This window comes from Dendrobates tinctorius, unplaced genomic scaffold (genome assembly GCF_039654945.1).
Source record: "Dendrobates tinctorius isolate UK_male_01 unplaced genomic scaffold, ASM3965494v1 ptg000079l, whole genome shotgun sequence".
Taxonomy (NCBI): Eukaryota; Metazoa; Chordata; class Amphibia; order Anura; family Dendrobatidae; genus Dendrobates; species Dendrobates tinctorius.
Genome location: NW_027361747.1, coordinates 11,148,318 through 11,161,826, shown reverse-complemented (window position 1 = coordinate 11,161,826; position 13,509 = coordinate 11,148,318). Strand labels below are relative to the sequence as shown.

The 13,509-nt window shown below is 46.5% G+C and overlaps 1 protein-coding gene across 3 annotated transcripts in view; it reads left to right on the top strand.

Annotated features, from left to right (window-relative positions):
• The first annotated feature begins 1,872 nt into the window (after positions 1–1,872).
• Positions 1,873–13,509, top strand: part of SGCB (sarcoglycan beta) — a 50,271-nt gene continuing 38,634 nt past the window's right edge. Inside the window, exon 1 of one of the 3 annotated variants that reach the window (XM_073583519.1) lies at positions 1,873–1,950. In XM_073583519.1, the coding sequence (XP_073439620.1) occupies positions 1,936–1,950 (15 nt within the window). In that variant the 5' untranslated portion in view covers positions 1,873–1,935. Of the gene's footprint in view, positions 1,951–6,200; positions 6,334–11,113; positions 11,192–13,509 lie in introns of those variants that run through there. The other 2 variants (XM_073583520.1, XM_073583518.1) reach the window with 2 other exon arrangements.

The following is a 13,509-nucleotide window of genomic DNA, read 5'->3' as shown; positions in this document are numbered from 1 at the left end:
TATTCCAGATGAGGTCTGGCCAAAGAGGAGTAGAGGGAAATAATGACTTCACGTGATCTAGACTGTATGCTTCTGTTAATACATCCTAGAATTGCATTTGCCTTTTTTGCTGCTGCATCACACTGTTGACTCATATTCAGTCTGTGATCTATTAGTATACCCAAGTCTTTTTCACATGTGCTGTCACTTAGCCCTATTCCTCCCATTCTATATATGCTTTTTTCATTTTTATTGCCCAGATGTAGTACTTTGCATTTCTCCCTGTTAAAAACCATTCTGTTAGTTGCTGCCCACTTCTCCAGTTTATTTAAATCTTTTTGAATCCTCTCTCTCTCTTCTCTAGTATTAGCTATCCCTCCTAGCTTTGTGTCATCAGCAAATTTAATCAGTTTACCCTCAATTCCTTCATCTAAATCGTTGATAAAGATGTTGAACAATACAGGGCCCAGGACAGAGCCCTGTGGTACCCCACTTGAGACATTCTTCCAACTGGATGTGCAGCCATTTACGACCACTCTTTGGGTCCGATCACTAAGCCAGTTATGAATCCACCTAACAGTTGCCTTGTCCATTCCATACTTAGTCATTTTTTCAATAAGGATTGTATGAGAGACTTTGTCAAATGCTTTGCTGAAGTCAAGATATACTATATCTACAGCATTTCCTTGATCCACCCAATCAGTGATACCGTCATAGAAGGAAATTAAGTTAGTCTGACATGACTTATTAGTTAGAAACCCATGCTGACTCTGTTTAATCACTTCATTCTTATCCAGGTATTGACATACATGTTGTTTAATAATTTGTTCAAAGATCTTTCCTGGTATAGAAGTCAGACTCACCGGCCTATAGTTGCCTGGGTCCACCTTCTTCCCCTTTTTTTCTACCCCAAGATATTAGGACCATCCACAATTTGCATAGTTTTAGGCGCTCGCTCAAAACACATTTGTTCAGAGCGGCCTATCACATTCAGTAATCAAAGTCATGTTATGTTTGTGTGTGTGTGTGTAGCCCATTCACTATCTCCATCTAACCCCCACCCCCTGAAGATGGCTAGACCATCATTGTAAATACATCATTGTAAATACAAACCTGTGCTTTGTATCTCCCCCACCTCATTGTAGATTGTAAGCTCCCACGAGCAGGGTCGTCTTATTTCGCTTTAATTATTGTATTGTTAACGTTGTTACTTATGACTGTTGTGTTTGAAACTGTTCAACTGTAAAGCGCTGCGGAATATGTTGGCGCTATATAAATAAAGATTATTATTATTATTATTTATCATCCATAGATAGCAATGAGTAAGTGCAAAAAATCAGCAAAAAACGCAGTAAAAAACGTTGCAATCAGTTTTTGCAGCATGTTTAGTGAGAAAAAGCAGGTATAGCAGGATGTGAAACCCATTTATTTTTGAGATTTTCTCAAGTTTAAACCAAAATGTCTTGGTCTCCTCACCTGAGATTGGCTGATAGTATTAGTACAGTTTAATTAAATTAGTGATATGTACAGGCCCGGATTGGTAATATGCCCAACCGGGCATTTTCCCGCTGGGCTGCTGTCATGTGGGCCGCGGGTGGCAGCGCCTGCTCATCTAGCCGCTTGCCAGCTGATGCGGCCACTGGCCTGGCTGTTGTTCCTGCCGCCGGCCCTCTGTGCGCACTGCAGGGAGATAAGCCGCCACGCACCTCATCCTCGCCCTAGCTTGAGACCCCCCCCGCAGCCACTCACAGCGTCGCTTGCCTGTTCTCTTCTCTGTACACAGGACCTGTGATGAGGTCACAGGAGGGGAGGAGTCTGGGGTCACATGATCAGGAGCCTTTGTCCAGACCCCTGATCATGTGACCCCTGACTCCGCCCCTCCTGTAACCTCATCACAGGTGCTGTGCGCACAGCCCTGCCTCTTGGTGTCTGCCGGACTCTGCTGTGCTGGTTGTCATGGTGCTGGATGAGGTAAGTATGTGTGGGGTCAGGAGGGGTTTACAGGGCAGATGTAGCAGAGCTGTGTGTGTACGAGGTGTACGGAGCGGAGCCGTGTGTGTACGAGGTGTACGGAGCGGAGCCGCGTGTGTACGAGGTGTACGGAGCGGAGCTGGATGTGTACAAGGTGTACGGAGAGGAGCCGTGTGTGTATGAGGTGTGCAGAACGGAGCCGTGTGTACGAGGTGTACGGAGAGGAGCCGTGTGTGTGCGAGGTGTACGGAGAGGAGCCGCGTGTGTACGAGGTGTACGGAGTGGAGCCGTGTGTGTACGAGGTGTACGGACCGGAGCCGCGTGTGTTCTTGGTGTACAGAGCGGAGCCGCGTGTGTATGGGGTATACGGAGCGAAGCCGTGTGTGTACGGAGTGGAGCCATATGTGTACGGGATGTACGGAGCGGAGCCAAGTGTGTACGAAGCTTACAAAGCGGGCTTTTCCCACGGACACAGGAGTACACGGCAGAGCCCCGAGGAGCATTTTAAAACTCACACATGTCGTTCCACCGGAAGAGATATGCTGGAAGCTGACCGGAAATTAGATAATTTCATGAGGAGATTGTGACGGAACTAGGAATACTTCAGTTCCATCACCATGTCCTCCTCCGACAGCGCAGACAGCAGGATCGCTTTGGAATCGGGGATGCCGGCCATGTGAGCAGATCATGATATGTCCTGCATCGGGAGGCTCAGGTGGGCACTACAATGGGAGCCGGGCTGCTATAGTATCTTTATAGAATCTTTCTTTTATTTCTTTCCCTCATTTTCTTTCTCTCTCTCTCTGTTCTTTCTTTCTCTCTCTAATCTTTCTTTTTTCTTTCTCTCTCTCTGTTCTTTCTTTCCCCTCTTTCTTTCTTTTTCTTTCCTCTCTTTCTTTCTCTCTGTTCTTTCTTTCTTTTCTTTACTTCTTTCTCTCTCTGTTCTTTCTCTGTCTCTCTCTGTTCCTTCTTTCTTTCCCCTCTTTCTCTCTGTTCTTTCTTCTTTCTCTCTGTTCTTTCTTCTTTCTCTCTGTTTTCTTTTTTCTCTCTCTCTGTTTTCTCTCTTCCTTAGTGCCAGCCACTGTGCCCTCAGTACCAGTCAGTGTGATTAGCAGTGCTAAATGGGTGTGGTTGGGCATGGACATGGGTGTGACTAGTTGTGAAATGGATGTGGCCGGGGCGTGGCCTAAAATTTGCAGTCTTTCTCCCTCTTTCCCTTCTTCAAAAGTTTGGAGGTATGATAGGGGCGGCTGTGACCAGGGGGTCTGGTTGCCCAATGGATAGCAGTTCTGCCAGGAATTCTGTCACCGTGCGTACAAAAGGGGACAGAGCTTTGGGAGGAGTACTGTACCTAAAAGCAATAAATAGGACTGAGCTGAAATACTGGGCACAGCTCTGACTACATGTTATATAGTCGTGTTAATCTCCTCTCACGTCTTGTAACCTACAAGTGTACAAAGATATTATATAGTCATCATGTGACTAGTGGCCCTGTGTAACTTAAATGCCAGGGCTGAATTTTAGTCCCAGTTCGGCACTGGATATGTATGAAAGTAAACAAAGCCTGACCTGCTCAATGCATTACACATATGTAAAAATAAAGAATATCCTACCAATGTGTGAAATTGAACAATACCTGACCAATGCAATAGTCTTACCAATGTGTGAAAATAAACAATGTCTACCAACTCAATGCACTATGGTGTAAGCAAAGCTAAACTTTGGGGTCCTAAAAAATGCAGCAAAAAACGCACCAAAAAAATGCAGCAAGAAAAGCAGCAAAAAAGCCAGAAACACCTGCTTTTTGTGTGCAGATTTTTTTTACTGACAAGAGATGAGATTTTAGCTGCAGAAAAAAAATATGCAGCAACGTGTGAATATAGTCTTAGAGGACTAAAACACCGTGTAAAAAAAATATGAAAAATTGTTAAAATATATATATAAAAATCTAAAAGTTAAGCTCACCGCCCTTTTTCTCATTAAAAATAATCGTATTTGGTATTATCGTGATCATAAAATTTCGAACTATTAAAATATAGAATTAATTAGCCAAATCGGTTAATGCTCTAATAAGAAAAAATATTAAAAGGCCATAATTGCTGTTTGTTTTTGGCCACCTCACCTCCCGAAAAATGTAATAACAGGTAATTAAAGAATCATTTGTATACAAAACTGGTGTAAATAAAATCAGAATGTTGCAATAGAATTTTTTGCATCATTTAAATAGAAAAAATGGATGCGTGTTTGGTATCATAGTAGTTGGATTGACCTGGACAAACGTGTTTCTATGTGATTATTATTAAAAACAAGACCCAAAAATCAATAAGGGAATTGCATTTTTTTCACCATTTTATTGTACGGTACTTGGGAGTTTTTTTCTCGTTTTGCAGCACATTATATGGTAAAAATCCCATTTTGGTGCAGATCTTAGGTGGTTATTTTAATGGAGATCCTAAATCTGCAGGATAAACGGCTGCTTTACTTTATTTTGCTGTAAAAAACTCCACATGAATAAGTGCAGAAAATACATAGTGATTTTTGTTGCAGAAATTTAATTTTAGAAATCCTTTTGGAAAATCTGCACCAAACAAGCAATGTGTGAACATTTTAAAAAAGATAAAAGCCCTTTTTGTTACTATTTTTTTTTTTTGCATTTTTCTAATGCTTCAGTTGGGATTTTTGCTGGGAGTCCATAGGAAATGATGAGATGCTCTATGCTCACTGTTTTTTTTTAGCCTGATCTAGGTACTGAGTTTTTCTTTCTGTCACTTTGTGGTGTTTTTCTCCCATAGACTTCTTCTTTGTCCCCTTCTTAAAAAAAAAAAAATGTGTCAGGCCAGTTTCGTACATCTGACTTTCACAGACGAGGTGCAGACTGCATTGTCCAGACCGGCCACAAGTCTCCTGACCCGAACTCAACCTCATCCGTATAAGGTAGGCGCACACCTGAGAGAATTGGGCCAATTATGCAAATGACACTGATCAAACTCTGATCAGGGTGTGATCTGATTCTCTTGGGCGAGGAAAAGATGGAGGAAAAAAAGTCTCCATCCGCGCCATTGTGTCAATTAAATCAGGCTGCATTCAGATGTCATCCGAGTGCAGTCTGATGGTTTCCACACACTCATTGACTCACATGGCTGTGTGCAATCTGAATATTGAATCAAACTCATGCATGTTGCGATTTATTTCTCGGACCGCCTCGGTCGGAGGAAGAAAATCAAACGTGCACGGCCCCATGGAACAACATTGGTCCCTGAGTGTGATCTGATGTTTGTCAGATCGCACTCGGATGCAAAATACAGTCGTCTGCACCTGCCCTAAGGCTGCGAGTCCGGTTCAGGAGAACCACATGTGGGGAAGAGCTGCACCAAATCTAATCATTTTGCACTGCAAAGGGGGAAATCTGCAACAAAAAAGTGACAGGATGTAAAATCTGTAATGACGGGTCATTTTCACTGCAAATTCCTGCCTGGTAATTTGCATGTCATCCCCTACTTCTTGGGTTCGGTGTGTTGAGACCCCTGGTCGCATGTGACATCACATGTAACAACGTCCTAGGGTGTCACACGATATCGGTGATGCAGTTAGGGCTCATTCACACGACTGTATTTGGTCCGAGTGTCACCTGTTCTTTCCTGCGGCGCTCACTCCAATGTTATTTAATGGCCTGCGGATGAGGGATTTTTTTTTTCAGATGACACTCACCCATTCAGGTCTATGGGTGCGTAAGAAACATCGGCGCCTCAGTACAGGACCTAACATGTACAGCTAGAATTCTGGAACAGGACCCTGTACATGGCTGTGCGAGGGACTAATAGCTGAGGGGTAAAATAACATGTTTATTGCTATGCTGTAATGTCAATTGTCTGTACAAGTCCCCTCTATAATGTACAGTGCTGCGGAATATGCTGGCGCAATAGAAATAAAATTATTATTATTATAACAGATTGTATACAGTGACAAGTGAGAAAAAGACATTTCTCTGGATCAGGGCTGCACTCAGGCGGCAGACAGCTGCTGTGCACAGGGGCGGCATTATGCGCTCTGCTACCAGCAGCAGCTACAATTTAGCCTGCACGCTGGTGCTGCTGGTAGCATGCAAAGGCTTGTAATTGATGAGGTCACAGGAGGGAAGGAGTCAGGGCCCCCTGATCATGTGACCCCTGACTCCTCCCCTCCTGTGACCACATCAGAGGTCCTGTGCGCATCAGCCCTCGGTCTATCGATCATCTCTGTCCCTGCTCTCCTCTGCCGCTATGTTTTATTCTCTGCCACAGGACCTGTGATGAGGTCACAGGAGGGCAGGAGTCGAGGTCACATGATCAGGGGCCTCAGTGTATACAAGACTCTGCCGAGCTGGTTGTCATCGTGCTAAGTGAGGTAAGTTTATGTGTGGGGTCAGGAGGGGTTTACAAGGTGGATGTAGCAGAGCCGCACGTGTGCGAGGTGTACGGAGCAGAGCCATGTGTGTGCGAGGTGTACGGAGCAGAGCCATGTGTGTGTGTGAGATGTACGGAGCGGAGCCGCATGTGTGCGAGGTGTACGGAGCAGAGCCATGTGTGTGCGAGGTGTACGGAGCGGAGCCGTGCGTGTGCGAGGTGTACGGAGCGGAGCCGTGCGTGTGCGAGGTGTGTGGAGCCGTGCGTGTGCGAGGTGTACGGAGCGGAGCCGTGCGTGTGCGAGGTGTACGGAGCGGAGCCGTGCGTGTGCGAGGTGTACGGAGCGGAGCCGTGCGTGTGCGAGGTGTACGGAGCGGAGCCGTGCGTGTGCGAGGTGTACGGAGCGGAGCCGTACGTGTGCGAGGTGTACGGAGTGGAGCTGTGCGTGTGCGGAGCAGACCCATGTGTACAAGTTGTTCGGAGCGGAGCTGCGCTGCGCGTGTGCGAGGTGAATGGAGCCGCGCGTGTACGGGTTGTACGGAGTGGAGCTGTGTGTGTATGGGGCGTACAAAATGGAGCCCTGTGTGTATGGAGCTGAGCTGTGTGTATGGAGTGGAGCCATGTGTGTGCGAGGTGTATGGAGCGGAGCCGCGTGTGTGCGAGGTGTATGGAGCGGAGCCGCGTGTGTGCGAGGTGTATGGAGCGGAGCCGCGTGTGTGCGAGGTGTATGGAGCGGAGCCGCGTGTGTGCGAGGTGTATGGAGCGGAGCCGCGTGTGTGCGAGGTGTATGGAGCGGAGCCGCCTGTGTGCGAGGTGTATGGAGCGGAGCCGCGTGTGTGCGAGGTGTATGGAGCGGAGCCGCATGTGTGAGAGGTGTATGGAGCAGAGCCGCATGTGTACAAGGTTTACTGAGTGGAGCCATGTGTGTGCGAGGTGTACGGAGCGGAGCCGCGTGTGTATGGAGCAAAGCCACATGTGTACAAGGTTTACAGAGTGGAGCCATGTGTGTGTACTGAGTGGAGCCGTGTGTGTGCGAGGTGTATGGAGCAAAGCTGCATCTGTACAAGGTTTACAGAGTGGAGCCGTGTGTGTGCGCGAGGTGTACGGAGTGGAGCCACGTGTGTATGGAGCGGAGCCGCGTGTGTGTGCGAGGTGTATGGAGCAAAGCCGCATGTATACAAGGTTTACAGAGTGGAGCCGTATGTGTACAAGGAGTACAGAGCGTGGTAACGTGTGTAAAAGGTGTACAGAGCAGAGCCGCATGTGTACAAGGTTTACGGAGTGGAGCCATGTGTGTGTGTGTGTGCGAGGTGTACGGAGCAGAGCCGCGTGTGTAAGGGTTGTACGGAGTGGAGCTGTGTGTGTATGGGGTGTACAAAACGGAGCCCTCTGTGTACGGAGCTAAGCCGTGTATGGAGTGGAGCGGAGCAAAGTGTGTATGGAGTGGAACCGCGTGTGTACGAGGTGTATGGAGCAAAGCCATGTGTGTACAAGGAGTACAGAGCGTGGCCACATGTGTAAAATGTGTACGGAGCAGAGCCGCATGTGTACGAGGTTTAAGGAGTGGAGCCGTGTGTACTGAGTGGAGCCGTGTGTGTGCGAGGCATAAAAAGCGGAACCGTGTGTGTATGAGGTGTGCGGAGCCATACGTGTACAAGATTTATGGTGGGGAGCATCCATACCTCCCAGCGGGACAGTCCCGTTTTTGAGAGAGAGTCTGCCCCTCTGCCCCGGCCGGGAGTTTACTTTTCCTGCGGACACAGGAGTACACGGCGGAGCCCCGAGGAGCACTTTAAAATTCGCACATGACGTTCCACCGGAAGTGACGTGCTAGAAGCTGACCGGAAATGAGGGAATTTCGGGAGGAGATTGTGATGGAACCGTGGAGGCACTTCAGGGAGTGCTTCAGATCCATCACCGTGTCCTCCGACAGAGCGGACAGCGGGATTGCCTTAGACTCGGGGATGACGGCCATGTGAGCGGATCATGATATGTCCTGCATCGGGAGGCTCAGGTGGGCACTACAATGGGAGCCGGGCTGCTATAGTATCTTTATAGAATCTTTCTTTCTCTCTCTAATCTTTCTTTTTTCTATCTTTCTTCTTTCTTTCTCTCGGTTCCTTCTTTCTCTCCCCTCTTTCTTTATCTATCTCTTTCTCTCTCTCTGTTCTTTCTTTCTTTCTTTCCCATGTTTCTTTCTCTAATCTTTCTTTTTCACTCTGCTTTTTATTTCTCTCTCTGTTCTTTCTTTCTCTCTGTTCTTCCTTTCTCTCTCTCTGTTCTTTCTTTCTCTATCTGTTCTCTTTCTTTCCCTTCATTCTTTCTTTCTCTCGCTCTGTTCTTTCTTTCCTCTCTTTCTCTCTGTTCTTTTCTCTCTGTTCTCTTTTTTTCCCCTCTTTCTCTCCCTCTCTGTTCTTTCTTTCCCCTCTTTCTTTTTTTTTTTCTCTCTCTGTTCTTTTTATCTGTCCCCTCTTTCTTTCTCTCTCTGTTCTTTCTTTCCCCTTTCTTTCTTTCCCTTCTTTCTTCTTTCTCGCTGTTCTTTTTTTCTGTCCCCTCTTTCTCTCTGTTCTTTCTTTCTCTGTTTCTTTCTTTCTTCTCTCTTCTTTCTTTCTCTCTGTTCTTTCTTTCTTTCCCCTCTTTCTCTCTCTCTGTTTTCTTTTTTCTCTCTCTCTGTTCTTTCTTTCTTTTCCTCAATACCAGTCAGTGTGCCCACAGTACCAGTAGAATAAGAGGGGTAGGAAACTAGGTGGCACTGGTCACATTGAGCCTTTTATACTTTTTACTGGTGTATAATCATATGCCCTGAGCACCCCCATAAAGTGGGCCAGCCCCAGACAACAGGGTACAAACAAATCACTATTACTATCAGTCCAAGTGAACAATTATATACATAAAGTTAATGATGTCCGTGTGCCAAGCAGTGTAGAGGATCAGAATACACTGAGACCAGAGCAGCGGGGTATGGTGAGAATTATATGGGGCCCATTATGCTGTATGAAGTAATATATGGTGCTCATTATACTGTATGAAGTAATATATTGGGCCCATTATGCTATATGAAGTAATATATGGGGCCCATTATGCTATATGAAGTAATATATTGGGCCCATTATTCTGTATGAATATATGGGGCCCATTATACTATATGAAGTAATATATTGGGCCCATTATGCTATATGAAGTAATATATTGGGCCCATTATGCTATATGAAGTAATATATGGGGCCCATTATACTATATGAATATATTGGGCCCATTATGCTATATGAAGTAATATATTAGGCCCATTATGCTATATGAAGTAATATATTGGGCCCATTATGCTATATGAAGTAATATATGGGGCCCATTATGCTATATGAAGTAATATATTGGGCCCATTATTCTGTATGAATATATTGGGCCCATTATGCTATATGAAGTAATATATTGGGCCCATTATGCTATATGAAGTAATATATGGGGCCCATTATACTATATGAATATATTGGGCCCATTATGCTATATGAAGTAATATATGGGGCCCATTATGCTATATGAAGTAATATATTGGGCCCATTATGCTATATGAAGTAATATATGGGGCCCATTATGCTATATGAAGTAATATATGGGGCCCATTATGCTATATGAAGTAATATATGGGGCCCATTATGCTATATGAAGTAATATATGGGGCCCATTATGCTATATGAAGTAATATATGGGGCCCATTATGCTATATGAAGTAATATATGGGGCCCATTATGCTGTATGAAGTAATATATGGGGCATATAATACTGTATGGAGCATTATGTGGGGATAGGGGATGACTTTCTGTTTGTTGTGGATCTGACCGCTGGGACCCCAATGATCCTAGGTAACGTAGCTTTGAAGAGCACCATGTAAATAGAGCTGTGGTAAGTCATACGCACTGTGATGCCATTCACATGTGGCTCTTCAAATAACTCCTTTAAAAGAGTGATGAGGGGACGACAAAGTATAGCAAAAACTCAGATTGTGGTGATGAGTGCTATAGTTTGTGGGCTGGTGGGGTTTGTGTTGCAGGGCTGATTTTTTTTGTCCCAGTCTGGCCCTGTGCCCGGCCTACCATTGCCATTATTGACCCTTGTTCTGGATCCTTCTGTGTTGTTCCTGTATGTGCGGATGATGGCGCTGACATCCTTGTGTTTGGACACTTTTTCCTATTTATCTAAAACAAAATGTCCATTATTGAACTCAGTTTTACAGGATAGATATAGAAATTTACTTTGTGTGCCGGGGGTCATTTTGCTGTTCGCCTCAGGCAGCAGAGCGGCTAGGGTCACCCCTGCTCTGGATGAACCGGAATGATTTCATACGCCGGTGTGAACCTGCCTCTAGCAGTGTTTACAGGTCGCGTTACAGCTCAGCGCAGGTCGGACGCGACTTCTCTGCGATTCCGCCATTATTTGTACAGCAGAGCGGGGCCAGCCGTCGTTACAGCGGTTCCCGGACACGCGTTATATGCGGCCCCACAGATTCTCAGTCACGCACACATCGCTATTTATACAGCGCCTGGAATAGTCCAGGCAGTGTGAGCGGCTGCGCAGCTCCACCGCTACATTCCTATGGACCACAGGCGCATACCATGCCCTACGGAGGGGGGAGAGTATTACAGAAAAACCGATTTGTATCTACAGTTGAATGTTAAGCCTTCATCACTACTAGTTTTTCTTTCATTTTACAAATAGTCATGTATCCTATAGAGGACCTTTTCATAGGTCAGTGTGCACCTCCCCACCCCTGTGTATGCTGGTGGTACAGTCCAGGACCTCCTCTGTGTTCTGTTCTGCCGGCAGCATAGAGCGGAGGGAGGAAGATGGCGGCGGCCGAGCAGGTCAGTGCGGAGCTGACCTCGCGCCTGTGTGAGGGTCCGGTGCATGGCTGCAGAGCTCAGCGTCCTGCACGGCGGGGAAGCCATGAGCCTTCTGGGGAGACAGGGCTGCGGAGAGGCTGATAGGAAAGTAGCGCCTGCTGGGGAGGACGGGGCTGGAGGGCATCACTGTCCTGGACATGGCACTGCCCGTTCAAGCTTACCCCATGCAGCTGTGTACATGTGCCCAGTGTATGTGTGGGGCCATAGGTCACCGCCGTGTCAATCATTAGTGAGGTCAGCGCCTGCAGGCATCGATGGCACCATAAACCTATAGGATGTGTCAGGTGTAAGGGACGATGGCACCATAAACCTATAGGATGTGTCAGGGGCGATGGCACCATTACCCTATAGGATGTGTCAGGGGCGATGGCACCATAAACCTATAGGATGTGTCAGGTGTAAGGGGCGATGGCACCATAAACCTATAGGATGTGTCAGGGACGATGGCACCATAAACCTATAGGATGTGTCATGGGCTAGGGCACCATAAACCTATAGGATGTGTCAGGGGAGATGGCACCATAAACCTATAGGATGTGTCAGGGGCGATGGCACCATAAACCTATAGGATGTGTCAGGTGTAAGGGGCGATGGCACCATAAACCTATAGGATGTGTCAGGGACGATGGCACCATAAACCTATAGGATGAGTCAGGGGCTAGGGCACCATAAACCTATAGGATGTGTCAGGGGAGATGGCACCATAAACCTATAGGATGTGTCAGGGGAGATGGCACCATAAACCTATAGGATGTGTCAGGGACGATGGCACCATAAACCTATAGGATGTGTCAGGGGCGAGGGCACCATAAACCTATAGGATGTGTCAGGGGCGAGGGCACCATAAACCTATAGGATGTGTCAGGGGCTAGGGCACCATAAACCTATAGGATGTGTCAGGGACGAGGGCACCATAAACCTATAGGATGTGTAAGGGGCGAGGGCACCATAAACCTATAGGATGTGTCAGGGGCGAGGGCACCATAAACCTATAGGATGTGTAAGGGGCGAGGGCACCATAAACCTATAGGATGTGTAAGGGGCGATGGCACCATAAACCTATAGGATGTGTCAGGGGCGATGGCACCATAAACCTATAGGATGTGTAAGGGGCGATGGCACCGCCACCGAACATCTGTAAGTGACCAGTCAGCGCCAGGCTGTGTGGGGCCGCTCATTGGGAGACGCCGCACCTCACAAGTTACAGAATGGGCATTGGAAAAGTTACCCCAACTTTCAGCAGCTGCGAGCTTTGCGCCTGATCATCACCGGTACCCGCGGAGGAGCGGCAGATCTCCCCTACTACGCTGCTCTCACGACACGCCAAGTTCAGTATATTCCCATACTGGTTTTCATGCAAAAGCCATTTTGATTTCAATGGGGAAAAATGGTGGTAAAAACAAAGGATGATCCTGTTACTTTTTTAATTTAACATGAATGTAAGAAAAAACACAGTATGAATGAGATTTATACCCGTGGTTAAATACTAAATGCCAGATTAGTATCTCACCCCCCCCCCCCCCAAAAAAAAAAAATGCAATCAGAGTATCTGGTATTAAAATGTTAATAAAAACTGCAGCTCGTCATTAGAAGAAAAATAAATCCTCATAACTCCATAAATGATGAAATTAAACCGTTATTAGTGGTCACACATTTATGGTAAAGAAGGTTATCGCCATAATCGTACGGACCTGGAGAATTATGTTGCCGGGTAATTTTTACTGCATTCTTTACAAATGAAACCTTATAATTGCAGAATCTCTTTCTTTTAACTATTTCACCTGACTTAGATGTTTTTTACCCATTTTACGGTACATTAAATGATAAAATGAATGGTGGCATTCAAAGCTTCAACTCGTCCCACGCAGAAACCAGCCCTCATACAGATGTGTTGACGGTGCACCCTGGAGTTGAGCGGATATCTTCGGCTCCCTCCTTATTCAGCAAGCTATAGCGCTTACCGTATAAGCTGCAGTGGGAACCCGGCTTCCTGGATCGCATCGGCTGATCGGTACCACATGTGTCACGGCTGTGTCACAGCACATGTATGGAGAGCCTGTGTGTTGGGCTCTCCGTGCAATATGAGGGAACCCGAACAAACTCACTCAACTCTACTCCCACCACTTTCGTAAACTTTGGATTGGCAGCACAAATGCACGACCGCCACTTGATTCAAGCAAGGGACATAAGTCTGCTATTCTGGCGATCGTAGGTGGGCTCAGTGGTTGGACCCCCACCAATCTAACAGTTATCACCTATCCTGTGGCTAGAAGATGATC